The sequence below is a fragment of the Seriola lalandi genome, unplaced genomic scaffold (assembly GCF_002814215.2).
Source record: "Seriola lalandi dorsalis isolate HSWRI2012SDOR001 ecotype SW California unplaced genomic scaffold, Sedor1 jcf7180002054923, whole genome shotgun sequence".
NCBI classification, from domain to species: Eukaryota; Metazoa; Chordata; class Actinopteri; order Carangiformes; family Carangidae; genus Seriola; species Seriola lalandi.
Window position 1 is genome coordinate 732,300 of NW_019525475.1, and position 27,828 is coordinate 760,127.

At 41.9% G+C, this 27,828-nt stretch overlaps 1 protein-coding gene across 2 annotated transcripts in view; it reads left to right on the forward strand.

The window, feature by feature from the left end:
• The window catches only part of ralylb (RALY RNA binding protein like b), a 53,724-nt gene extending 26,171 nt beyond the window's left edge, over nucleotides 1–27,553 (forward strand). Inside the window, exons 2-8 of one of the 2 annotated variants that reach the window (XM_023431441.2) lie at nucleotides 9,996–10,071; nucleotides 11,218–11,265; nucleotides 12,772–12,953; nucleotides 17,790–17,906; nucleotides 19,502–19,671; nucleotides 21,648–21,686; nucleotides 23,903–27,553. In XM_023431441.2, coding sequence (XP_023287209.1) covers nucleotides 9,996–10,071; nucleotides 11,218–11,265; nucleotides 12,772–12,953; nucleotides 17,790–17,906; nucleotides 19,502–19,671; nucleotides 21,648–21,680 — 626 coding nt within the window. In that variant the 3' untranslated portion in view covers nucleotides 21,681–21,686; nucleotides 23,903–27,553. The remainder of the gene's footprint in view (nucleotides 1–9,995; nucleotides 10,072–11,217; nucleotides 11,266–12,771; nucleotides 12,954–17,789; nucleotides 17,907–19,501; nucleotides 19,672–21,647; nucleotides 21,687–23,902) is intronic. The other variant, XM_023431440.2, reaches the window with a different exon arrangement.
• Nucleotides 27,554–27,828: the final 275 nt, after the last annotated feature.

Genomic DNA, 27,828 nt, shown 5'->3' on the forward strand with positions numbered 1-27,828 from the left:
CTGCTGATGGTTAAGGGAGGGAGGGAGGGAGGGAGAGGGGGGGCACAAGAGGCAGGCTGTTACATCTTCTGTCAGATGTCCTCCATGTATCTCAAGCCATGTGTCAAGGGCAGTTGTGTGTGTGCGAGTGTGAAGAGTAGCTCTGTGTGTGTGTGTGTGTGTGTGTGTGTCTCTGCCTCCCAGACTAGACTTCTTTTCAGCTTAGCTCCATTTTGCCCAAAATTTCAGTTTGCATGTCCATGGGAAGGAATACAAATCATGTGCAACACAATCTTTGCCGGAGCTGTTAAGAGTCCGCTGCTCTGCTTCTGTTCGGTGACACAGAATTACAGAATATAATCTGTTCAGGAGACTTTAGCTGCAGTTGCTACAGATTAAAAATGCACCAAGGCTTCACACTTTTTGTTTTTGTTTTTTACTCGGACAATCTAACGCATCGCACTTCACCCTCTCCTGCAGATGTGATCTCATCTGTCAGAAAAAAGGACCTAATGAGGCTCCGCCATCGATGATGAAATAATGTGACAGAGTTGTCACAAGATGTCGCCCCCTTCCCCCTCACCCTCACCCTCCCTCACCCTCACCCTCCCTCACCCTCCCCCTCCCTCACCCTCCCCACAGAGTCCTCGTCTCTCCCACCAGCAGCTCCACTCGCGTTTAGTAGAGCAAAGGCTGTTTGGACTGTTGCCAGGAGAAGCAGCAATCAATGTGATGTACAGACAAACACACACACACACACACACACAGAGTGACATCTGCGCACGTATACGAGCACCGAAGCACAGAGACATCACCAAACACTCACAAGTAAATGACACCTTGTTATCCACGTTCCTGTGTGCAATAAGCTTTTTCGGGGGGGGGGGGGGTTTGTTGCAAAATGGCAGATGTTTTTTGTTCTTATCGTGAAGAAGAAGAATATTTAGAGCAACAGGCTTTGGTGAATGGCGTGTATTAATATTGGATCTAATGTGCACAGTCGACTGATGTGACTGCGGCGGCGCACCAGAGTCTGAAGAATGGTGAAATTAACGTCTGTCAAATGTCATGGCAGGCACATTGAAATAATTAGAGAAACTGTAACATCTTGCTCTTTCCCTCTTCCAACCACGGAGCTTCTGCTACGCGTCTGCGCAGGCGATGAGTGACACAGGTTCATGTTTTCATGCATATAGCCAGGGCCGCCGGTACGCCTGTCAAAATTTCCCCTCAATCAGTGATTCTCTTTATTTCCTGCTTTAAATTAAATATAAATGTGCAAGTGGGAATTTGGAAGCAGCATGATGTCAGAACAAGTCAAAGATTTCTGTTGTAGGTTCAACACTTTAAGAGCCACAAAAAAATAAAAAAAAATAAAGGGGCCCTATTTTTAGCAGAGGAGGAAAGTCGATGGTGATAACCTGATTATCGACGGTTGTCATGGCTGATTCTCAGAGGAGAAACTTGTTCTAAATGCTAAATGTTTTTTTTTTTTTATTTCTTTTGCGACTGGCCGCTCTGTGTTTGTTTTCATGCCCGGCTCCCCGCCACTAAGCTTCCCATGTTCATCCGTCCAGCCGCTCTAATCGCCTGCTTTTTGAAGTGTATCACTGTTGACTCGCGTGAGACAGCTCACTGGGTTTTACAGGTCACACAGAGGGACGTGATCTCAAACCGATGCCATGCCTTTATCTGTGCTGCCGGTGCCTGAAGGGCTCGGAGGATTATATATGAGCTGATCCCCCTTGGAGTTTGGTCCGTGGAGCTGCAGAGAAAGGCAGCGAGGCAGACCGGGCAGACTGGAAGTCACACTCGAGTGTTTACACAGAGAGAGAGAGAGATGCTCCAGTTTTGTGATGGTCTGTCGTTGTCATATATAATAAAATGGCTGTTTAGTGAACTCTGGTCTGAATTTAAGAGTAGAGAAGCAATCCACCGTTCAACACCGGTCTGCTGGAGCTTGTGTCACCTTGAAAGTTGTGAAGGTTCAGGAATGAAGAGCTTGTACTCATTTGTGCTCTGCAAGTGTAAATCATAATGCACAACATGTAATGTGACTGTATCATGTCACTGTGCCTCTGTCAACACAGTAACAGCTAGTGATTATTCTCATTATCGATTAATTGTTTGACTATAAAATAGTAATAACCCCAAATTTGCTCATTTTTTGTCCAAAACTAAAAGCATCAAACCCTCATGTTTCAGGAAGTCGGATCCAGCTGTCTAATCTTTTCATGTCGAAGGTATTTTTTTTTTTTTTTAATATCACAAGATTAGTATGAATTGACGTTTCTTGGAAAATGGACCGAGAAATTGTTAGTGGATAAAAGCGGTCTGTTTTTGCGAATCCAGGCAAATTAAATGCCCGAGAAATCAAAGTACTTCATCACACTGATGCAAAAATCACAAAGAAATCTCCATAAAGCAGTTCTGCTCAACCAGGGATTTTAAAAAGGGATAGTTACTTTGGCTCACATGTTTGCTGGGAGGGTGGGGGGGATAAAGTCTGACAGTATACACAGTCTCGTTGTGTCATTCAGCCAGAAGTTAGTCAGAAATTTAAAAAAAACAAAAGTTTGCGGTAACTTGATGCGAAAGAATACGTGTCAGCTAAAATATGTGGATTCAAACAGAAAAATGTATAGATCCGGCTCACCTCACCTTGAACTTTGAGTCATGGTTCTCCTGATGTTTGATCTTCAAAGGTTCATAGAACAACACCTTTGATATGCAGATCGCCCCGTCTCCTCGCCACTCTTTTTTTTTTTTCCTTTCACCCCCTCCCCCGCCCCCCCATGTAATTAGACAACAGCGTTAGCCTGCTGCGACTCATGTTGTTGAGGTCGTCCGTAAACAAGCCGCTTGCAAAGTCCCAGCGCAGATACAGGAAGAGGTGAGCGCTCATTTCACTCTGAAGGGGCCGCAGTGCCTTCAGGCCTTGATTGAGGGCTCCTCAGGTACAGGGAAGTAAGAACAAGGCTAATGTCTGGGAGTGAAGTGAATGAAATGTGAGGTCTGATTCAGCGAGGAGCGGCAAGGCCTTTGTGAAAAATGAAAACCTGTCGGCGCTCGGTAAGAGTCGGCTGTGATGGCATATTTGATTGTAATTCACTCTGAGATTTTGTGGAAATCTGTCAATTAACTTGTCGAGTCTACACCTGCAATATGGCCTTTATCAGTCCGAGGAAATATGTCAGAGGTGGAGAGATGAAAGGTATATCTGGCGTTTTATGAGGCCCGCACCAGCCAGGGTCTCGCCTCCGGGACATGATGTACGGTGTTTAGTATTAGATGCGGCATTTCCTTCATCTCAGACCTTCTGCCTCCCTCGGCAGACCTGTCCTGATTCACAATTCAGCGAGGGGTTCACGTCAAAAAGGCAACCAAGACGAAGCTGGAGTTGGAGATCCATTCCCCTAACACATCCCCTACCTGTCCCTTCTGCACGTCCATCACCTGCATGATTCAGCTCCTTCGCTCTCTCCCCGTCTCTCTGCTCATGTCTCTCCTGCTGAGGAACAATTTGCATGATTAGTTACTTTGTTCAATTAATTAAGACGTCGGGGAGATTGGCGCCCGTCGGAGTTTCTCATTCCATGAGGAGATGATCGGCAGCTCCCTCCGCGTCCATCACCCTCACACACACACACACACACACACACACACACACACACACACACACACACACACACACACACCCCTGCCTTTGCCTTTTTAATGTTTATCTCATCAAATAGACAGTTGGGTGTTTGGACGAGAATTAAATGAAAGAACACGCTAAGGGAAAAGAAGTGACGAATGTGTTGTAGAGCCATCAGCGCTGGTCTGTCGAGAGGTTCCCTCTGTTTTTGGAAAAAAGAAAAGAGCACATTTCTCATTCCTTGAAGGTCTTCGCCGGTTCGTTGTTTATTGCATTCACCTGGTCGCTGTGCTGCTCGTCTGCGATACGACTGGAAAAGGAGACGCCGCAGCTTTTTTATGTAATCAGGAGGATAAAGGACTTTTTGTGCTTTGATGGTGGCAGGATGTTCTAGGTTAGGAAGACTGCCCTATAAATTAAATATCACAGGTTTGATGCCTTTGGCACGGATCACGATGCTTTAAGTGAAATTTCTTTGAATATCATCAACATAGAAACATGTGGGCTTGGATAATGTAATGATACTAAAATGTTTATGTCATGTCCCTCCATTTTTAACATCAGCTTTGTCTCTGAGAAATCCATGATACACAATATCCATGAGCTTTGCCCACTGTTACTTTACAGAAGAAGTGAGTCAGAGGTGCAAGTCGGAGCTGTAGTGAATTAAGCTTTGATGCAGCAGCTGGGACCAAAACACTGCACCATTGTTGCTGAATTCTTCCAAAAATTGACCCAGAATCTTAAAGGAAATTCATCAGAGCTGCAGATTGTGTCTTCAGCCACGTCGGCAGCATTGCTCTAGTGGAATAGCTCAACACCTACTGGATGAACGTGCAGAGATTCCTGGTTCTCAGTGAGTTTATCCTAACAGCTTTCACGCTGTCTTGACTTTCCCTCCAGCGCCTGCATGAGGCCGGCCCTTGAAATGAAATGTCTCGACAACTATTGGACGGATTGCCATGAAATTTGAATATATTCAAGTGCCCCTGATCATCCCCTGACTTTTTGTCTGGCAGCATCATCAGATCAAAATTTGAAATTTGCTCAACAATTTATTTTTTTTCATGACCAGGTCTGCAACTAATGACGCCCCCATCAGCCTCAGCTGTATTCCAATTTCAGTGTTAATTGGCAAATGATAGCCTGCCAACATTAACAAATTAAGATGGTAAACATATCAACACACTGTCATTGTCACTGCTCTTCTGTTAAAGCCCATCGAAGGCTTGGAAGTGCTCCAACTGCCAGTCACCCAACCCTGTCGATGCATAAATAAACAGGATTTATACTCCTGGATCCCTGCAGTATTTTCCAGCTTACCGCACAACTCTAATAGTATCTCAAAATGTTCTAAAAATAGCCAGTTGTTATTCCTAAAATGCACCACTGACTCATTATCGATGTCTCCTCTCAAAAGATATATCAAAGAAATCACCATGATCCACTACAACAGCTAGTAATTGGTATGTATCTAGGAAGCCTCGTGTCCCTAAAGAACAGACTGAATGCCTCCCTGTTTATTTGCAGCCTCTGTGTGAGGGCCCAGACACATTAAAGGTGATAACTGACTCACAACAATTGTTTTGTCAATTACAGCCTGTGTGCTGCACCACAGCAGGCATCCAAACAGGTCATTTGCGGCAGCAAAAAAAAAACCCCAAAAAAAGGACTGTGGCTCGGTTGCTATGTTTTCCGTTGCTGAGGAAATTTGACATAGAAGCAAGGTAGTTTGACATGCAAATTACTGCTTTTGGTGCGTTTGCAGCCTTACAGCTGGTGCAATTCAAAATGAGGGCATGAGTCACTTGTGGGGTTTGATTTCTGCTCTAGATGTAAAATGGTACGAAGCCTGTTTTTTGTTTTTTTAGTGAAGAATGCAGTTTGAATCATTGTTTATCTCGATCATGACTGACGATATTTGATTGACGTAGCTTGCCGACTGTTTAGACAATAGCCTGATGCAGAATTAGCCGCTGAAAGCCGAGGGATTGGATTTATCAGCACTCCAGCGGAGTTATGGCGGGTGGCAGCTCCGGCTTGCAGGAGAAATACTTTTTAAAGGCATCTGCCCTCCTGTCCATCTTCCAACACTCTCCCCACACTAATACAAAGAGGTTTTTTGGCTCACCGAGACACAATCTATCCTTCTCTCCCTCTTCCTGACCTTGCGGTGACCCCCGCTACCCATGCCTCATAGCACTCCTCTGAAGCCCGGGGCTATTAGCTGGTTTTCCCTCCTGTGTCTGAGATGGTAGACCGTCTCTTTCAGGAAGAGACACGGAGGCAGAAAGATTAGAGTCTGATTTGTTGTGACTTTAGCAGGTTTTGTTCTTGCCTCAGTAGTTCATTCATATTCCTTCCAGGAATATGAGGGTCTTCCTGTTCCCTCTCCTTATGTTTTTGGGGTCCTGTTGATTTTCACAAGAGTACTTTTTCATCCCAGTGATTCCCCAGCAATATGTTACCATATGGCTCAGTTTACGGCCTTGATTTATTCAAAGCCTCGACTGCCATTGCTCTGCTGTTATTCATCCCTTACTAATGAAAGGAGGGGAGGAATAAGACTTGCAAAGCTTTCATGGGCGGCACAGGTGTCAAATAGAAAAGGCCCCACAGGTGACGCTCTGCAGTGAAATGTCTCATAATGAGCTTCCTCGGCACGCACTGAGACACAGGAGGAAATACGGGATGTGGGGGAGAGTGACGGATGGCGAGGTGGGGTTAGATATCGTCGTGTGTGAGTGCACGCACGAGGGAAGGGGGGGGGGTGGGTGATTGAGGGAGGGGAAGAGAGGCGGCTGGAGATAGAGAAAGAGACGTTGAGGGATAGGGTGAGGCCGAGGGCAGAACAGGAAGCATGAGCACGAGCAGTGTGAGGGAGACAGAGATGTAAGGCAACAAATGAGACCAATAAAACACATGGGCAGGTTCCTTCGGGGAGTCACGGATCCTTGTTTTTTTTGACAGAGGAAACACAGGTTTGTCTTCAGTGATTACTTATTCCTCCGTGCCTCAATCTTTCCATCGTAATTTACCTCCAGAACAATTTATTTTCTCCCAATTCCTCAGCCACTAACATTCTTACCTTAAATATTTACTCCTACCTGGGTTGTGTTTGTTTCACTATCTATAGACAGACCAGATAGACAGCACTGCATTCGCTGTGACAAAGAAAAAATAAAAATAAAAAAATATATAGGAACTGAAAAAGCTATAAATAATTTCAGGACTGCAAAATTCAAAACAGCATCGAGTATATGTTCACGCAGCTGCAAGGTCGAGCCCCTTTTTGGTGTTTTATTCGCTGCCCAGACAGAGCAGTGCAACAGACCTCAAGAACCTTTTGTAACTTGTTCAGCACCACGGAGAGCTCCAGCTGCATATTGAGCAAGCTCCAACCAATGGGTGCAAGCCGAAGGCAAAACAGAGGAATAACTCACGTACACAAACTAAACGCAGTCTTTAGTGCTGCACACAGACCTTTTTCCCACACAAACACGAGTGAGGATGGTGTGAAAAACAAGCCCATTGTGGAGCGCTCTCCACCGCTGCCTGTAGAATCTCATGTAAAGTAGTGTTCAGAGTTTTGAAGGAGCCATGTACCAAGGCTGCAAACAAACAAACAAAATAAAAATAAATAAATTAAAAAAAGGTACTTTAAATTTCTTTATTACTTTCATCTGAGAAAAACATGTTTATGGAGTTTAGATTAGTGCTGAGGCAGTGAATGCCAGCAGGTGCTGTTTTACATATATTCATTGCGGTTAGGCCTTCCTCAGCTAACTGAGTGAAAGAGCAAACACGATGCGTCAGGATTTATGTGGCTCACCCACCTCAACTGAACAATCTGAACTGAGAGAAAAAACAAAATGTGTGTGTTATCCCGACAGCTTCAAAGTGGGCTGAGTCCAGTACATGAACCACAGTAGCACCGTGGCTCAGAGATGAATTGTCCGTTGGGTTGTTGCAAGCTAATTAAAAAAGGTTTGGTCCTCCTATCTCTAAGTAAACATTCAGGTTGATGAGCAAAATAATAATTATCCCATCAGTCAGCATCATGGTCAGTCCCGACCTCCTCTCTCAAGACAAACACACACACACACACACACACACACACACTTACACACGCACACTCATTTGGTCATGCAGCTCTGCGTAAAAAGTCTATGTTTCAGCATGTCTAAGTAGGTAGTACACAAACAGACCAGGGTATAATCCTATTTCTCATGAGAGCAGCCACTGGGAGAAGGAGGCAGGAGTTTGCCAGCAGCTTATTTTTACCCCTGTGCAATTCCACTCCCAGGGATTGGGGCGCTTCCACTTGTTTGGTGTTGAGGGGCGAGGAGGGGGGGGGCATAAATTATTTAAGCAAGTGTGTATTGCTGAAAGGGGCAAAATGATACTGAGACCATGGCTGCATGCAAAAAAAAAAAAAAAAAACAATTTGTCAGAGAGTGCCTTTAAAGTGATCTGTGCACATACGAGGCACTTAGCCGCAGCTCTTATTCAGAGCGACTTTGCGACACCGAGGAGGTTTGGCTTCGTTCTCTCAGGGGCACCTTGTTGATTGGTGCATTGTTCTCGGTCTTAAACTTTTTTATCCTGCTGGTTATTAAACGGCCTTTCTGCAGATGCTTAGATGCATGCAGAAGGTTGTGATTCAAAGATATAAAAATAAAAAAAAGCAGATGATGGGATTTTAGTGCTTTTGGTCAGACTATGCAAAAATGTTCTTAATGTCTGCGTCCATAAAGTTCCTGGACTGTTTTTCCTCGGCGCTTGAGTGTTTTATTTTGGACCGGGTGCATATTTTTGACCCCCTGGCTCCTCTCCCAGCAGCCACTCAGACTGTGCACAAAATACAAGGACCTTGCAACACCCTTGGCAATGCACAGATAGCAATTTTGAAAAAGTCTGCATCACTGGCTCGATCACAAAACTGTACACCTGATGGTAACATTTTTCTTTTTTTTTTTTACATGAACAAACAGCTGGCTGTAAATCAGAGCTCCTCTAACATACAGTTTTTGTTGGAGTTTCTTTATATGCTTATTCCTTTTTCATTGTTTTTATATTTTCAAGGATTTTCTCCTGCCTCGCAACAAGAAATTAATTCTGTAATCTTTCCTGTGCACAATAACAAGGTCTCCTGTCTTGCCTGAGAAAAATTGGCTCCTTGCAATGCACCTTAGTGAATGTGTCCCACAGTATTTTACTGTAGCTTTGAGTATTGCGCATTTAAAAAGGGTTGCATGAAAAACATAGAGTTCAGTTCTGCTGAGCAAATAGCACAGAACTTCCGTCGCTTTTTCACTCTCTTTATGAAATAGTGCTTTCATGCTGCCTTGTGTTCAGGCAGCGCTTTGAGCTGTACGCTGAACCATCACTAGCATCATGAGCCGTTGCGCCGTGCGAGGATTTCTGTAGAGGGGGACTTTGTTTTGCTGTCAATGACACAGTTCTTGGGATTTGAATGATTGGAGGTTACACAGCGGTGTGGAAAACATTGGTGCTGATATGCATTGAATGAAATCCTCTAACACACCTCATATGGGTGAAGTTCAGTACAGAATATTTAAGAATCAATAGAAATTCTTACATTTAATCTCACACAAAAGTGTTTAATGAATATGTTTTCTGATTTTTAAGTATGAATTACTGCATATAACAGAGCTGTTGTACTTGTAGCACATGATTAAGGATATTTTCATGTGGGTAAAGTGTGTTATGAAACATTCATCAACAAAGACATGTTGAACTTGAGGTTCAATCTCATATAATGTATAAATCTAACAAGGGAATACTTCACATTTCATAGATGGTCATAACAAGAGTGTTTTGTATTGTAGGGAATTAACTGAATACTTTTTGTGAATGTTAACCACAAGTGGATACTTGATGTTATGACCTTTTTTAAGCTCTTTTCTTTTTGAGATTGAAATAAATAAAATAAAGCAACTAAATTCACGTTGAGTGTTCATATTCAGTAAGATATTCAGACTGGATTCAAGTTTTTGAAATTGCAAAAGTTGAATTAACCTCAGAAGAAAGTTTAAAGAGGAGAATTTAAAACATTAATTCAGATGATTTTAAAAGTAAAAAATAATTCAACACAAAATTCAGTGGTATTTAAAACTTCATCACAATTTACATTTACAATTTGGCATTCGGTTGCTTATAAAACTCAAATGAACACGGCCTCTCTTTGCTTCCATAATATTATTAATATGAGGATTTATAGTTGTTAAAAAAAAAGTTAAAATGAGGTCTTACTTATAATAAGTCTTTTATTTATGAATGATTTACGCAAACACTGTTCGCTGTGGTGCAATAAATGACTGACAAGTGTTTTTCTCTGTGTCTGGTTTTGCAGACATAAACATGGCAGGCGAGCCCAAACCATACAGGCCCAAAGCCGGCTCCAAACGGCCGCTCTCCGCCGTCTACAGGTAAGATGTCTCCTCCTCCTCCTCCTCCTCCTCCTCCTCCTCCTCCTCCTCGCACACTGCTTCACACGCAAAAGGTGTGCCGCTCGTCATAAATATTAACTCTCTTTCAAATCCTGCTGCTCCCGCTGATGTAAATGTGGAGTAATATTTAGAATACGAGGATTTCTATTATGTTCTGTCTTTTTTCTTTTTTCTACCCCCCCCCCCCCCCCCCCCCCCTTCCTTTTGAACCTTGAATTTCTAATTGAGTTTTTAAAGCTCTCCACATTCCCCAGCCTTGACTGGAGTTTGTTCCGCACAGGCCTGGAAAGCTCAAAGGAGTTGCTGTTGTTATAAGCATCATTAAGCATGACCCTGATTTTCTGGCCCGTACACATCTGCTGGTCACGAACAGATCAAAGCGGCGCTTGTTTACTGAAGTCTAATGTGACAGAGGGCCAGGCATGTTTTTCTATTCACTGGGACACTTTCCTGTATCGGCTGATAGTTTGTCCATTGGCGAAGTTTATATTACAACCAATTTGCTCCTTTCTGAGTTGTTGGTTTGTTGCACGTCTTATTTTACTAATTTATTAGTTTGTGCATTGTGTTATTATAAAACCTAATTTGCATTTTATAGCTGCGGCTGAAAACAGTCAGGATGTAATATGGTAATTATGGAACAGGAAGAGGAGAGGCAAAAACCAACACTACACTTCTCCAAATTGAAATAGTAATACATTAATCCTAATTAAAATTCCTGTGAGAATAGCAACATTTCAAAACAGCTCCTTCTTGTCTCCTCGTCTCTTTATTTTATTCCTCTCTCTGAATCCTAAATGACTTGCCATCCTGAGCGTGATACTTAACATTGATTTTACTCTCCAGGGCCTGAGACAAGATTTTTCTTTCCTTTCATTCTCTGATTTCTCTCCCGTCTCAAACTTTTTTTTATTTTTTTATTTTCTTTGTTGATCCGTTGTCTTTGCATGCCAGACTTCCTGCTTAACCTGCAGTGAGCTTTTGGGCATAAACAAGGAGGGTTTCCGTTCAAGTCAGAACGGCTGGAACTGATCTGTTTACTTTTGACGGATCCAAAATGGCTCCTCTTATTGCAGCCCTCTCTTTATCTGCGTCTCCATGTCTCTCTGTTTGTCTCTCTCACAGTGGTTATGAATTTGATTACGAGTACTACAGGGATGATTTCTACAGCAGGTATGTATCAGTCATTTTGTTATCAAATTTGGGATTTAACAAGGAAACAACTGACCCTGAGCTAAACCCCCATCCTCCTTAATTACTGCCCGTCAGGCTTTGCATTCCCAGGCGTCACATAATGCCGTTTATGTTGCAGGTTTATCACTTAAAAGTCACTGGCAGATGTTATCAGCTGTAGCTAGCTAGCTAGCTAATTAAGCTAACACCTGTGAGTTGGTTGAAAACACTGTTTCTGGCTTTTAACTGTTTTCAGCTTACTTTACTTTTTCTTTTTTTTTTAAAAAAGCAAAAATGATAAATAAGGGGTTTTTAAATATGAACCCGACGGCTACAAACATGGTTTTGTGTGAAAAGACAAGCTAATGCTAAAGCTGCATGTCCATGTAGAAGACAGTGAAGTAAAGAAACAGCATTGTCTTATTGCAATACACAGGTAGTTGGTGCTAGTGTTAGTTAGTGAAGTATAATCTAAGTTTATACACACATGTTATATTACACTTGTTTTTTTGGTTAACAAAATGCTTGGTACAGTTGGCGGGTGCTATAGTATGATTAGCCGGACATGCTAACTAATGCGTCTTAGATAAATACAGTTAAATCCAGTCCGTCTTCTTTATGCTTTTGTTGACATGTTTCTGGTTTTGGAAAGGCTTTAAAATTCAGAGTTTCACGCTAACTACCGCCATGTACGGTGCATCAACATCTGGAGAAGTCCAACGCTTGACAGGCCTGCCATGTCTGGTTATGATTACTAAGCTATGATTGGACAAAACCTAATTGGATAAAGGGGTTCAGTGAACGGTCAGTAGATTTTCCTCTTCAGACTTTGACTGACTCTTCCTTATTAAAAGTCTCCCCCCTGTCAGATATGATTGCGTTACTTTCCCACAGAGGCACCTTCAAACAGTCAACTTGTCAAAATGGCTGAACACGCCGAGCAGGCTACTCGAGCACGGCGATGTGAGGGACACTTGTTGTCTCTCTCTCATTCATCTGCCAGTGATCAGAGTGATTATCTGCCGAGGCATTTTCTAAATGTCAAACATTGTTGAGAGCCGTGACAAGACGTCCGCTGTCACAGCTGAAGCTTGACACCTTCATTTGACATTTAGCACCTTCTTCTTTTCATCCTCTTCACTTTAAAAAAAAAAATTAAAAAATGGATAAAAAGGGATGCGTGTTGGGATTATTTTCACGCATGTAACGGCCCAGATAGTTGTACAGAAAGAGGCGTATTGGTAGAGCTGAGCTGTAATGTCTACCTTTTGTTTTATGTATGCTGTTGGAGAGAAAGAACCCAAGAGGAATCCATAGAAAATCCATCTTGAAATACAATACTGGGAACAGATAACAGGCTTTAGAAAGAGGTCATGGTGGAGTAAACAGAAAGAAAAACTTTAGTTCTTATAGATGGACATTTTCTGAATGCTATAAAAAGGACTTTTATAAAAAGACTGTGAGTTTAAGACGTGAGGTGTAACACAGGTTTTTCTTTTTCTTGAGGCTTTTTGACTACCATGGCAGAGTGGCCCCCCCACCAAGAGCCGTGATCCCCCTCAAACGCTCCAGGGTGCTCGCTCCCTCCTCCCGCCGCGGGAAGACCTCCTTCCCCATCAAGACATCTTCCTCTTCCTCCTCTTCATCATCCAGACCTCCCACATCATCCTCCTCCTCCGGGCTCAAACGTACGTACAATAAGGTGCTTTTTTATTACTCGTCTTGTGGTTTAACCTCGGCTGTAGCCGGAATTTTGTATTTATTTAACTTTTTATTTTTCTGGAAAAAACACAGTCTAATTACGCTAATGGTATTCTGTTCTTTTCACACACACACACACACACACACACAAAAACAAAAAACTGAAGGCTTAATGCAAATCTCAAAACCGTGGCGCTCTGAGAGAAAAGGTGGCGGCGTGATTCAGCTCTGCTACTTAATGCAGTGCCACTGTAAAAAATAAAAAAAGAAGCTATTTAATTCACTCCAGCAGCTCAGAACAAGTCACACTGCAAATGTAGAGCAAAACACTAAAACGCACAAACACAAATATGATCCGAGCAGCACCCCGTTCAGCACACGGCTCTGTTCCCGTCACCCAGGATGCATCTGGATCTCATTTTAGTTCTTCTGATTAACTGGTGATGCATTATAAAAAAAAAAAAACATCCTAAATGTAATTAATGTGAGATTGGGGGCATCTCTGTGGAGCTGTGGTCAGCTGTGTTTTCCTAAACGTTAGTTTTCTATCCGTAGCCTGTGTAATTGGCTGCAGTGTTTGTTCATTGTTGTCTGTCTAGGCCGGTGTTATCAGCGCGAGCAGCTTGGTAAGGTCTGTCAGGAGGACACAGTTGCAGTTGGTATTATAGAGAAGGGGGAAAAAATAAAAAAACAAGCCCCATCTCCCATCCTCTTTTTGGACAGAGTCAATGAATTCTCCCTCCTCTGTCTAAGCAGCGCTGCTGTATGTTTGGGAGACTAATTTGCCCCTGCCAGGACCGTGAAAAATCACCGTTTGTATCGACTGTGGCCGAGATAGATTGGACAGCAGAATAAGGTTAGCTTGCCCAGACAGCAGTGTGGGTCAGTGTGGGCAGTTTGAACCACTTGTGCTGTGTATGAGTAATAACTCACTTGAGCGGAAGAAAAAGAAGCAGACGTCAGATGTGTGGATCACGGGGATGGATTCACGTTAAAAACGCCTCTTTGACACGATATTCACCGTCACTTTACGAAGACGGACTCTAACTTTTGGCCTGTTTGTTGTTTAAAGAAACACTGAGGGTAAAATTTAAATTGTTTCTTCTTCTTCAAAAAAAAATAAATTTAAGCACAAGGTCCATTTAGTAGCAGCTTTTTTCCAGAGTTCTTGATCATATCGCATGATCTTCATCAGTTTTCTCATGTAGATGTTCAAAATTTGCATTTATTTTCCGAGCACTTTAAGAGTGTCTCCCTCAAGTTGGCTTAAAAGCTGGAATTCAAAACAGACTAAATACACCCAGGGGTGAGATTGTTTTTCTCACTTGCTGAAAGGTTAGGAATGAACTTTGAACCTTTAAAAAGACTTGTCATTTTTTGAAACCCGTTTGATTACAGCCATGGCAAAATAATCTCCTTTCCCGAACCACTTTTCCTCGCCCTCAGTGGGAAACGTCATGAGGTTGAGGAAGGATGTGAAGGAGAAGTCACAATGCTAAAGAATTTGACCAGCTCTCATCACGGCTGCCACTCGGATACTTCCAGGTCGTTTCACTCAGAGAAGAATCTGAGCCGCCGTGGTCTCTTCTGAAAGGTTGCCCCCTTTGGAGTTTACTCCTAAAAAGTCACTATTTGTTCAACTTGAGTTTACAGAAGCAACAGCACAGACACTGTTGAAGCTCGTCCGGGAAACACAAAGGCAGAATTCAGAGGGAGAGAAGGAAAGTTTGAACCAAAAGGGGAATTCATTAACAGCTTGGTTGTGATAGTGTGTGTAGCCCCGCCCTCCTGCACACCTGTCTCCACTCCTGCAATTAAACACACACCAGATAGGGACAAAGGGGGGGGGGGGCATACATTAACTTGATACGTTTTGCAATAACTGGAAGTGTGAGGTAGTTTGCCAAAGGCAGTTTTATCGATCAAATATTTTATTGAATTTACTAATACATAAAAAAGCTGTTTATAATGAGCCATGTACTGAAAGATGAAAAACACTATTTTCCAGATAAAGCATCAAACATGGAAAAAAGTCCCTGAACGTCGTCGTCCCCCCCCCCTCCCTAGTGTTAACATCTCCAAGCTGGTTCCAACATCTATTTATAGTCTGAATTACATCAGCATCCCCGGCTCCAAAACTCTTTGTCCGGTTTAATCTTCATACACCAGTGATTCAAGAGATCCTCACTATCCCCAAGACACAAGTTCTGCAGTACACCGTGAAGTCCCAAAATTAGATCCATTTCTCATCCCAGAAATCTTCCCTAATGCTTATTAAATAACAATGGCATTTTTTTTTTTATTTATATTTTTTTTTATTCTCCCCCCTTCTTTTCCTTTAACCCGAGCTATCTGAAAGATGCCGTGTTGATGAAACGATGCTGGATTAGGACGTGGATGTTTTTCTCTCAGCGGCTTATGTGACTGATAGCACAAAAGGAAAAAAGGCCTGGAGGCGGCGATAAATTAGAAACTGTTCCGCACTTTCTTATCATCAAAGGACGACTAGTAAGCTGCCCACAGCGAGCCCAGATAATGTTCGAATTAGGACGTGAGTGCACACGGGGTGCGCATTCATGCGTGTTGGTTTGTACACATGGAGGCAGGTGATACGGAGAGAGATGGGAAGACACTTCAGTGCGTGGAGATATCATTGTACATCCACAGTTTTCTCCTTCCCAGAAAGGTCGATTTTCTGCTTCTCTGTAGCTTCGGGGTTTTGACGGCTTGCTTTCACCACAAACAACGCCAGACTTGTGTTTTGGATATTGCCACACACACGTATTACATATGTATCGCCTTCAGCGCGGCGTTGTAAACCGCTTTTTTCACGCTTTTCTCATAACCACACATTAATCATCCTGCTGCGTTTTCAAGAAGTAATGCACCGACAAATAGCGTGGAGCACGCGTTGGATCCTACCTGCTGTTCTGTTTTATTTCTGCATGAATTCTGGGGGGAAAGATTAAAACATCCTTTACAGCCGGTTAATATGTCATACGTTCTTATCATGCTCTGACATCTCCTCCAACTGTAGGTGTTTATGTTTTATGCATTAGTTTATCTCATACATAGTAGCACGCCAGACATAGGAGGGGCTCTGCATTGTGATGCGGTGTGGGCGTAAGCATACATCAAACCACACTTAACTTAAAGAGCCGCATGCAGACACGAAACCGGACGAGTGATGTTTTGATTCCGTGCGTTCTCTCCTGCCTCTGATTTTTTTTTTTTTTTTTTTCCCACGTGAAGCCTTACAGGAAGTCGTGGGTTTGTTTACCGAGCGCTCATCCATCCCACTTTCCAGCCCTGACAGAATCTGATAGGTGTCAAAGAGAATTTTATGTTCTCTTCTCAACTTCTGGTGTCAGTTCATTTTATTTATTTATTTATTTATTTATTTCCCCCCTCCCTCTCAAAATAATGACACATTTCAGCTGCTGAGGGTAAAGGAATAAGATTATCTTATTACTTTATGGTCTAAATTCTTTAATCTGCTCAGTTCAAGCTGCTAAGGAGCGCACCCTCTTTTCAGCAAACCGTGAGACTGGCGAGATTAAATTAATGGTGACGTCCTTCAGATAAATATATTTTATTTTTTATGTTCAGCAGATGTTATTTGCATATGACATATCAAGGTTAGGACTCAAACTTTGACATGATACGGCTACGCTTCATTTACCCAAAACCCTCGGATATGTATTGTAGAGTGAAAACACGGAGAGCAGAGCGGAGCAGGAAGGGGGAGAGCAATTATTCATGAGGCGGTAAACAGAAGCTGTGGGAGGGCAAATTGTGCCCCCTGTTTCTCATGCGGCACTGTCAGTGAGGCAACGAGCTGCTTTTTAGATATGAAAATGGGAGTCAATACATTGTGAAACTAAACTGGATTTAAAAATGAAGTGATATCAAACAGAGGTGTTGATCATCAAAATTTAATTTAAAAAAAAAAAAAAAACAGTTTGAAATTGATATTACACATGCCGTTGGTTACTTATATTTTCATTTGCAAAATGACCTTTAGCGAGGTTTGTGCAAAAAAAAAGAAGAAGAAAATAGAAGTACATGGATATTTCAAATAGTGAATGAGCTGCTATTCATTTGCAATTCAATCCTCTCGGCTCGCACTGATACACAGATGGAGTTTCAGATTTTTTCAATGCTTTTGTATCAGGTTTTAATGCTTTCCTTGAAAAGCACTGCTATAATCTATAAGCTATAATAAAAAGGGTGGAAATATATTAAACCCAATGAAAATGTTCATGTTTTTAACCGTGTGCTTGCCTTGTTGACATGTATATATGATCAGCTGACTTGCAGTTCACGATCGTGCTACCAGTTCATCAGATTTGCTTAAGGAATGTGCACCAGTTGTTCGCCGTCCCAATTTGCAGCTCTCCTCCGTTGGGAACAGTCAAACGTTGAGCAGTGTTTATATAATAATATAATTTTGCTTTATATAAACATCTCATGGCGACTGAAAGATATTGGCACAGCTGAGCAAAACTTGAGCAGCACAGCACACAGTGGTGGGCGTAAAGCCGTGCACTAATCTTCAAATTGAAAGCAGCAGGTCCACAGTTTCAGCTGGGTAACTTTGCAGTCGGCCAGATTGAGATGTTCTTCCCCGAGGAAAGTGTGAGTCAGAGATATGATTTGATATCCAAAACTAAAAACTAAAAAGAGTATTAACAGATGACAGCGTGCAGCCTGTTATAAACTGCATGAAGCGGCGTCGTTAGAGCGAGGATGCAAAATGAACTTGGGGCAAACTGAACTGTATCTTAAACGGAGTCGTCTGCTTGTGTGTTTCTGTGCCTCAGCAGTGAAGACGGACCAGCTTCAGACCATCAAACGGGAGCTGACTCAGATCAAGATGAAGATCGACTCTTTGCTGGGACGCCTGGAGAAGATTGAGAAGCAACAGAGAGTCGAGTCTGGTGAGGGGCAAGCCGAGAGGGGGGAGGGCACACCGAGCGCCGAGGGAGGGAAATTAAGAGCACACACTGGCCATAAGTCTTAGTGACATTGCGGGAGATAAGAGCAGCAGAGCTCTCCGTCATAACAGCAAACAGGTGTCAACGCCGCGCTGACTCAGTTTATACGAGGAGGTCTTTATAAATGCTCCCACAGTCTCCGAGTCGCTGCGAAGGTCAGGAAGACTTTGTGCCGCAAAGTGCATCTTTACAATCTCTCAACAAGCACGTTCGCACTGCTTCATTCAAATTCAAGAGCATTTCCTTTCCTTTAACTCTGGAGGGGAAAAAAAAAGAAATAAAAATGAATTCTAGTTTCCAGGTTTTTGGTAAATAGAAAGTCTAATCTTGTTTGTCTCGGAGATGACACAGAGATTGATGATATCTCTTCCATTCTGCAGGACAATGCCGTAGCCTATGCACGATCATCAGTATTACGTGGTGTCTAAAAATGAAAAACCATACATTAGAAAACATTGGCAGTATATTGTCAAATTTGCCCAATTTGCCTTCAAACTAAGCCTGAAGCTGTTCTCCCTTTTCATGATATCAAATTATAATCAAAACCAGACGATTATTCTGACGTTTCTAATATAAAAAAACAAAAATAATGAGCCATAATGAATGAAATTTAAGGAGGACTCAGACTTGATAGCAGCATGCAGTTAAAATTCAATTTAAGCCCTGACGGTGTTCAGACGAAACACAAAGTGAATTTTAGTGGTGATGCTGCGACTTTGCTGCTTCATCCTCTCATGCATCCCGGGTCTTCATGGATCTGTTTTGTAAATGAGAGAGAGAGAAAAAAGGTTGATGACGGAGAGTTTCTAATGGAGTTGAACACAACAAAAACACAGACACACTCCTACAAGGCACAGTAGCTTTTAGCTAATGTACAACCGGTACATTTGCATGTTTCGGTCCAGTGGTCAAATTTGCTTGAATCGCGCTGGGAGAGAATTTACTTCGTTTTCTGTCTGAACACACCTCAGTGGTTTCTTCTAAGTGCCGTTTTATCTCCCTCAATTTAGCATCGAGTGGAATTCCAGAGGTATTTAGCCACGCTTAGCATGGAGTGGTAACACCTTGTCTACACCAGTGGCAGCACGGCAGCGATAGTCGCAGTCCCCCACCGGTGTGTCTGCTCTGGCGTCGCCTCATCATGTACTTATTTGGGTTAAATTGAAAGTAAAAAACGAGATGCGTCGGGGTTGTGTTCAGTCTCGTGAAGCGCGACTGAAACTCCAAAAGATCTTGCAGCAGGTGTGGACGGATGCATCAGCCGAAACGGAGGTGCACGTTTTCAGTAAGACATGAAAAATGCATCAGGCGTAGACGGAGTGTGCAGACGGACAGCGGCGGCAGTTGTTGAGGTCAAACTACTTGTGTCCGGTTGAGTGTGAGGAGCGGCACCACGGCCTCCAGGGACCGCAAGTGACCGAGTACTTATGTCTCTCCTGGTAAAAACAGAAAATGGCGGCCAAGTAAAACTTTGCTGCTACCATGACTTCACTCTCCGTGTGTGTGTGTGTGTGTGTGTGTGCTCCTCTCTCGCTCAGAGGCGCAGAGAAAGTACGATGACAACTGCGACTCCCTGCATGAGGAGTCCGTGTCCGAGACGGCAGAAAACTCTGGGGAGGAGGCCGGCGAGGGGGCGCTGGACGTGGAGGCGGGAGAGATGACCGATGGAGGTGAGGACGACTACGACGAGGAGGGCGGCCACCATCTGGTAAGAGAAAACGGTTGACAGGGCTGACGGGGGAGGGAGAGAGCGAGGCGCTCTGGGAGCTCTCGAGCTGGCAGACGGCCTCTGGTTTCTGAAAGTTAATTTTCCAGAATTATTCATGGCCACAGATCTGAGGGAGCGGGGCTTCACTTGAGTGAATGGTGAGGGCGCCCGGACTGACAGTTTCTCCCTGTCGACCCCGGCTCAAACGGTGGAAGCACAGCTCTTACAAGCCCACACACTCACACACTTACACACCTACACACTTAACAGGCTGTACAGTAATTAAAGCAGCGGGACAGACACATAGGAAAAAGGTTGAAGCCCAGACCCGTACGGACTGGTGTGGATCCTACCATGAAGAACAGGAAGGAGGAGGTTGTATTTCACTTTCACAAAGTCATTCTTTGAAATAAAAAAAAAACACACATGCTTTTTTTTTTACAAATCCCAAGAGCCCGATGTGACAAATTACTGATTTCATCCGACTGATCATCTAAAACTCAAAAGATGTCGGTGTTAAATGACGACAACCTGGAACCAGCGAATGTCTCACATCTTTACTTAATCACTCAAATTTTTCTGACATTCAATTAAATGATTAATCAACTAATTGTAGGTGATTGGTGTTGTCACATAGCGCTTAGGGTTGTTGATTTGAATAGCTTTTGACCAATGACTTAAAAAGGAGCTATTGCTACGTAGCTAACATTAGCATTAACGACTGTTTACGTAGCCCCCTGCTAAATAATATCTTTGTATTATAGTTTAAAATCACCCACATTTTCTTATCATAATAGAACAACACACTCATACACAGTTTAATGAATGAAAACTGCATTATTTTTGTCGGAATAATGTGTTTGTGATGATTTTCTTGACTAATCGATCAATTGTTTGGTCACAATCACAATGACTGCTTGTTTCGTCTGGCCAGCAGTCCAAAACCTATAGATAGTCATACTATGATTCTCACACACACACACACACACACACACACACACACACACAGTATGACCAAGAAAAACAGTAGCTGAGAAGCTGAAACTAATCAATGTATTTCAGCTTGAAAAAAAGTCTTTCTTCAAACAGTTGCACACACACTAAAGCTCATATGAGTTTGTATCCAATCAGCCACAATCAGTTGATCTCAGTCAGCTGTGGCTTTAGACCCAGACACGTATTTCATCATCACTTCTCAAAAATGCATTTTACTGTCAGAGGTCCAGACACAGTAGAAATGGGCAAGAAGAAGAAGAAGAGGAAGAAGAAGAGGAGGGAGGAGACTGGGGTCTGATGAAAGCTAAAAATACCACGTTGGCATTGTCTCTCTTTGAACAATGTGCTTTTCTTCCGTTTCTTGCTGCGAGTGCTGTAATATGCATGTCAGTGTAAGAATTTAAACTAAAAGAAACCCTAATTGCCGTCTTCTTTACACTGTTATCTTCATGCTGGGAGCTTTAAAAAACACCCACAGTGCCAAATTATACAGCGGTTAAAACGTATTACCCATATTTTTTCAACAGTATTAATTAAACCATAGAGCCACTCCGTTTTTATTTTACATCTCACAGTTCTTCAAGTTCAGGCGGCGCCATCACGGTAATTATCCTCGGTTTCATCGGGCTTGAGCTCTGCACTGTGGCCGCGCTTTTGACCGGGCTTTCTCTATTATGCTATATTTATTATCCATTAACCAGGTGAGCATGGGCACGCCATCCTTGATGAAAGCTTTCTGTCCCTCGCTAATCGAAGAGATTATTTTTCACAGACATGGTGGAGGAGATTTATTTGTTCCCTGAAGGTCACATTGATCACCGGCTGTGTTAATGTACCACACAAAGAAATGTTCCACAGGTTGGCGTGGCGGCTTTTGTGTAGGGTAGCGACCTTTTTGAAAAGATTAAACACAATGTGTGCGCTCAGTTCCAAATGCTATCGTTGGTTTCAACATCCTCTCTCTGCTCTCCTTTTTCCAGATAGAGAACCATGTATCGGATATTGACAACTGAGATCAGGTAAGAGCTCAAATCCGAGTGTCCGTTACAGCTTCTGCGAGGTTGTTCTACAATACAGCTAAAGGTCCGGGAGGCTCTCACAGCCAGTCCTCATTAAAAGGCCTTACATCTGGTCCTCATTAAAAGCCATAACCACTGAGCTGTGTCTTGAGCATCTCTAAACATTCGTTAATCATCTCATAAGACATAAGCTCCATGACATTTGGAAGCCCAGCTCCACTGAAGGGCAGCTAATGCCGAATTCGACAGAGGGAGCAATAATGGCATTCCAATGGGCCAGAACTGCCCATAAACAACATTCATCTAATTGAATTGTGTGGAGAGGGGGGGGGGGGGGGGGGGGGGGGGTATGACTGGCGAAGGCCTAAGGTAAAGAGTTTCCTGCCTCTCGCCTCTCAGGGTGTGGGTAATGATGCAGCCACATCATCAGTTGGCCCAGCGCCGGCTGGCTTTTCATAGCAGGGGTGCTTGATTTCCTTTTTTGCTGCTGGATTAGTAATGAAAATCTCCGTTCATTAGAGACTGTAAATAGCATGTTCTGGCACCGAATTTTATTTTGCTCCTTTTTTCTTTTTTCTTTTTTTTTTTAAAGCTTTAGTCACAGTCTTTTGAGGTCATTTAATAGTTGGTAAAGACACTTCCGTCTATTTTAATTAAGTGAAATTTAAGGCTGTGTCTGAAATCAGTCTCTGTCAGGGTTGCCACCTTTGAGGAAACTGAAGTTTTATTTTGAGGACACGCCGGTCGGCAGAGATTTGAACCAGATGCTAAGTAATAAGTTAAACATTCGTACTTCTGCTACCAATCAAAAGCATAGACATCACTGTTGTACCCGTTCTTCCATACGTTTACAGACACAATGATTGGATGTAACCAGGAAGAAGTAGAAGCAAACAAATAAGGTTTTATTTGAAATTATGAAATTTTAAATTGGAAGTGCATCTTCACAAAAACCCGGGACAATATCCGGGACAGTCGCTCCAAAAAACAAAGAGGAGAGCAAGCCTGGGAAAACGAGGACAGGTGGCAACCCTGCTCCCTATAGAAGAGACACCAGTTAGCAGTAAATTGAGATTTCTTACACTTCATTTTCATTTTAGTAGGCAATTTTCACATCTATAAAATGCATCAGAAGGGAGAGTACTTGCCAGGGATGCTACTTATTTTTATTTTATTTTTTTGAAGGCACTATATAGTGTGTGTGAGTGAATTACACACAGAATTTGGAAAACTAAAATAAAAAATGGTGGATGGTGAATACAGTAGCCTTAGTCTCATTCACTCATTTTAAATTTCTAAGTTAGTGGAAAAGGCACAAGTTGTTAGCCTAATTAGTTCCAGTGCGTAGCTCCCCGTAAACTCTGATCTTTATAAAGAGTTTCTTTGTGTGTGTGTGGATTAATCAAACAACATATAACGTGTTAATGTGTGAGCTTTGGGCAGAGCCAGGCTAGCTGGTTTCCCTCCACTTCCAATCTCTTTTCTAAGCTAAGCTAATCGCCATTAACGTTACCCCCACAGCTCTTGGTAACGTTCTGTTAGCATTAGCTTGCGTTTTCAGACATGTTAGCATGCTAGCCTCCATGTTTTCATGGTTTGTCCGAGCTGTTGCCTTTACTTGTTTAATCTGATTGTTGAGTTAATTGATTGATTTGTGCATTCATCCATCTTCCAGAGTTTTAGAGTCTCATTTTTAATCATCTAAAAAAGTTTAGGTTGCAAAAACGCCCCAAGCTAACACCACACTGTGGTCGTCCAGGCGCCTGCTGTCCCAGTTCTCTCCACCTCTTAAGAAACCACGTTACACTTCAGTTTTCCCATTTCCATATGTCTGCCTTTTTAAAATTCTATCAGTAGCAGATTCACAAAAAAAAAAAAACTCCTCAGCACATACATTTAAAAACCTGAAAATCCCTCTCGAGCTCGTAGAGAATATATGAATGTTTTGCTCGCAGGCCTACCAAGGATAGAAAATCACATCGAGGGGAACCTCAATAAGTCATGACCAGAAGGATTAGAGAAGCAGCTCTGTCTACCAGCAAATATTTCTGCACTTCCCAAGATATTTCTGGGGCCATTCAAAAAAACGGACAAGCTTTAAAACTCGGCTTAATCCTCATCAGATTTACAGCTTTATAAACAGCCACCATGTTTGAGGAGGAGAACACAGTCCTATAATGTGTTTTCATCTGAGTTTTTCTTGTTTATCACTTCAGGGTGAGGAAGCAGACACTTCTGCTTAGAATTCATCATCACCTTCAAGAGACAGAAAAGGATCTCTGAGGGATCAAGACAACCGTTCTGGACTGTAAGTTGTGTTCAAGAGATGATGAATCGCATTTTTAGATGCCCAACTGTGCAGCACAGACCGAATGTGATTTGCTCTCTAAAGAAAATTGTATTCAAGACCCATTTTAATGCATTGGCCTGAGTTGACCCTCATGGATATTCTGTACAACTTCTATTTCATTGCAAGAGGCTGATATTCCTGTTCTTGAAAAAAATAAAAAACAGATGTGAAGGAAATAAAAAGGGACTTATTCAGATTTATTAATTGAGTTATGTTGCGAGAAGCGAACATGACGTTGTTTATCAATTGTTGCTGCTTTTATGAAGTGTGTTTGCGCTGTAATTTCACAAACTGTTTTTTCAATGAATTTCTGTTGTAGCTTAAAAATCTAAATGAATAAACGACAGTCAGAACAACCTGCGAGAAAAATGAATGAAACATCGGTGGCGTCTGGTTCGGATTCGACTCATACATAAGCCAATAGCTGTGAGCATGACTTTATCCTGCTTTATCCATTTATCACACAAATGCCCTGTGGGGCTGTTCCATCATATATTCCAACTCCTGCCAAGTTTCAGAAGCAGAAAAGAGCTTCCTGTGGTCGAGAGCCAACACTGGCACAGGCCTCCTGCCAGGGAGCAGTGCCCTAGCGTCTCAATGTGCTCCTCCCTGCTCAGCCTGTGCATCCCAACATGGACTGCTGCTGTTCAGGAGCCAACGCCTTTTCTCCTTCACCATCTCCCTCCCTCCCTCCCCCGCATTGATTCTGTCTCATGTAGGTGAGGGAGCGAGGCCAGGTTTTTGGAAATGGTGGAAATGTTCTATTTTGAATTATACATCGAGAAGCTTTGATTTTATCCAAGTACGTGTCTCGGTTTGATTACTGAGCATATATCGAATAATTCGCCTCAAAATCAGAGGCAATATAGAGGCAATATAAAAAAACACACAAAAGTCAATATTACAGTCAAGTACAAACTGATCGGATTAAGCTGAACTGTCCCATCATTTGGTGCCGTTTACCAACATTAATGTCCATGATTTCTGCCAGTGCAGGTTTGTCAGTTGCTCTTGCTGCTAACATGCAACAGTTTCATATGCGACTTGAGGTTCAAGCTGAGCAATCATAATTAGCCTGAAATAAATTGCTACAAAGTGAATTATGTCACCGGTGATTTGGTGTCAGCACGTTCTACTGTTAATTATTCACATCACGTTTGCTCCAATTTTATTTTTCCCCCGCCGCTAACAGGTTAGGAGGTAGTTGTTGGGACCTCCACAGGTGATATAAACCGCTCAGTAGCATCAGTTTGCCTGGTGATGCATGTGAGCCGATGCTATGCTAACAAGCTTTCAGAGACGCAGAAGGTGTTGACCGGGGCTGCTGCAGTTTAACCCCTTGTGTTCAGTTCTTTGTTGGGCTTCGACATTTGCTACTAAAACCAAATAAAAAATATTTAATATGTTTTATTCATTTAGATGGGATCAAACCTGTGTGGCTGTACACTTTTTTGTGATGACAAAGCTTAACTAGTTATAAAACACAAAATGAAAACTTAAAACTAAATTTCCTTAATTAGCATTTTCTAAATGAAAATGTGGCTCAGTCATTAGCTAACTTCATGATACATGCGAGTCAGGCCCAACTTTGCATGTAGCTGCAAGTTAAGGTTTAGCTGGATGCGTTAACCAGCAGATAGTCAAACGCTGCAAAGGGACAAGGCAAGTAAATGGGTTTCCATTCAAATGTCAAACCACATTTTGAGAAATTCTGCAAAAGCAAATCCATCCGCCACTGTCATGTGAATATTAGGAAGACTTCTCCAGGCGGGTGCCATTACAGTTATTGCAGAAAAGGAGGGTGCAAGGAGATAAACATCATTAAAAGGAGCACCTGTCAAACTACAAATGGTAAAAGATAAATAAATGAATAAAAAAAAAAACGATGTAGAAAAACATGGTGTTTCAGTTTCCTGTATCAATATAAAAAAGCAATGCAACGGTCTCTGCACAGATCTGATGTTTTCATCTGCCGCTATTTTCAGTCTCTCCAGCGGAGCGGAAACATCGGCGGACATTTAAGTTACACGCTTCATTTATGTCATGATTTATTTGCTAAATATGTTTCCATTGCACTTTTTTTTTTTTTTTGGCGATATTTTGAGATTTTTATTTTTTTCTTCAAATTTCCTACATTTCCACTATATTTTCCAAAATGCGCATAAAAACATGTGGATGGATGAAACCCACCTAATGTTTAGGCTTGTGACATAATCAGCCTAATTGATGATACTGAGCAGTGGAATATATTAGCTGTGCTGCTTCTTCTTCTTCCTCCTCCTCCTCCTCCTCCTCCGGCTGCTTTTAAAGTGGAAGCATGAACACAAACAGTCCTCTGTCATTATTTGGAGTAAAGAAGTCCTGGATTTACGTAAATGGTAAAAACAAAAACAAGTCCCTCTTAAACCCGAGTTGCGTCTTGTCAAGCAGATAGTTGTGTTTTGAGGTATCTGCTCCTGAGACTTGTAGCCACCACTTCAGTCAAGGTAAAATAAACTTTATCTTTGGTGCTTGTAGAATAAAAAGAAGCTTTGTTTCTTTTTCAGAAACACACACATTGTTCACGATATTTGATCTTGAGTGGTAGAAAATGGTTCCCATGAAAAACTGGATTAATAACCCAAATAATGAGTTAGTTTTGTAGTCATGTAATCATCCATTGCTTTTAAAAAAACGCCATAAACAAAATCCCATTCTCCGTTTTTTGTGTCGCACAAAAAGCTGTGGGAAATAAAAAAAAAACTATATCACCAGGGGTGAGTAAGAAAAATGTTTTAAATCCTTTTAAACAAGGATTTATTAAAATGGCGAAGGGAAAGTCAGCTCGCACAATTTCATGAACACACCAGTCAACCCTGGCAGTCCTGCCTGAAAAAATACACACAAACACAATTAAAATAACGACTGTCCTGCAGCTCATTCAAAAATAAATGTCTGGTGAATGATGATAATGTGTAATATTTAGCACTATTTTTGTATCAGGAAAAAAAAATGGCTCTGCTACATGTTTATCTTTTTTGCTGGTAGCCTGTTATTAAATGAACAGTATGGTGATGTGTCAAATACTTTGCAAAAACATAAAAAATAAAAAAAAAATCCTCATTGCTTTTAACTGTTGTAATTTATCTGGGTCACTTTAGATCATTTCCGGCTCAACACTCTTAGTTCCCCGTGTAAATAGTCCTTATCATGTTTTATTTCAAACAACAATAGACTTAAAAAGAGAAATTTTATTAAGTTTAAAATAATATACTGACAGTTTGTTGGAATCGTTGTGGGTTTTAAGCAGAATTGTGGGGCTTGTAGAGATGTGTAACTGACAACTGTTGTATAGAAATGTACATTTTTTTGTAAAGATATTTTTATCAAAAGGCATGTTTACTGTAACTTTGTATTTTCAGTTCATGTATAAAAAAAAAAAAAGTATATTCCAACTGTTGTAAGGCTAGAAAACTCATTGTCGTTGTAGATAACTATTTGTGTTCTTATCAGTCAATAATAAAATGTTTGTGTCATATTAACTAGTCACATGTTTCAATGATCAACACTTTATTTTACAAATAAACATGAACTGAAGGACAAAGAAACCTTTTGACTTTATTATTAAAGTGTTACATATAAAATACAGACGTGATAATTACTCACAGATGGTATGTAAATATTTGGTGCATCATTAAGGCGTGCCACTTAAAAATCCATTCTCTCCTTTCATTACCATGCATCTTCCTCCGATGCGAACCGCCAATTTAAATCGTGATCTATACAGTTGATTATGCAGCACGTGTGCCACAG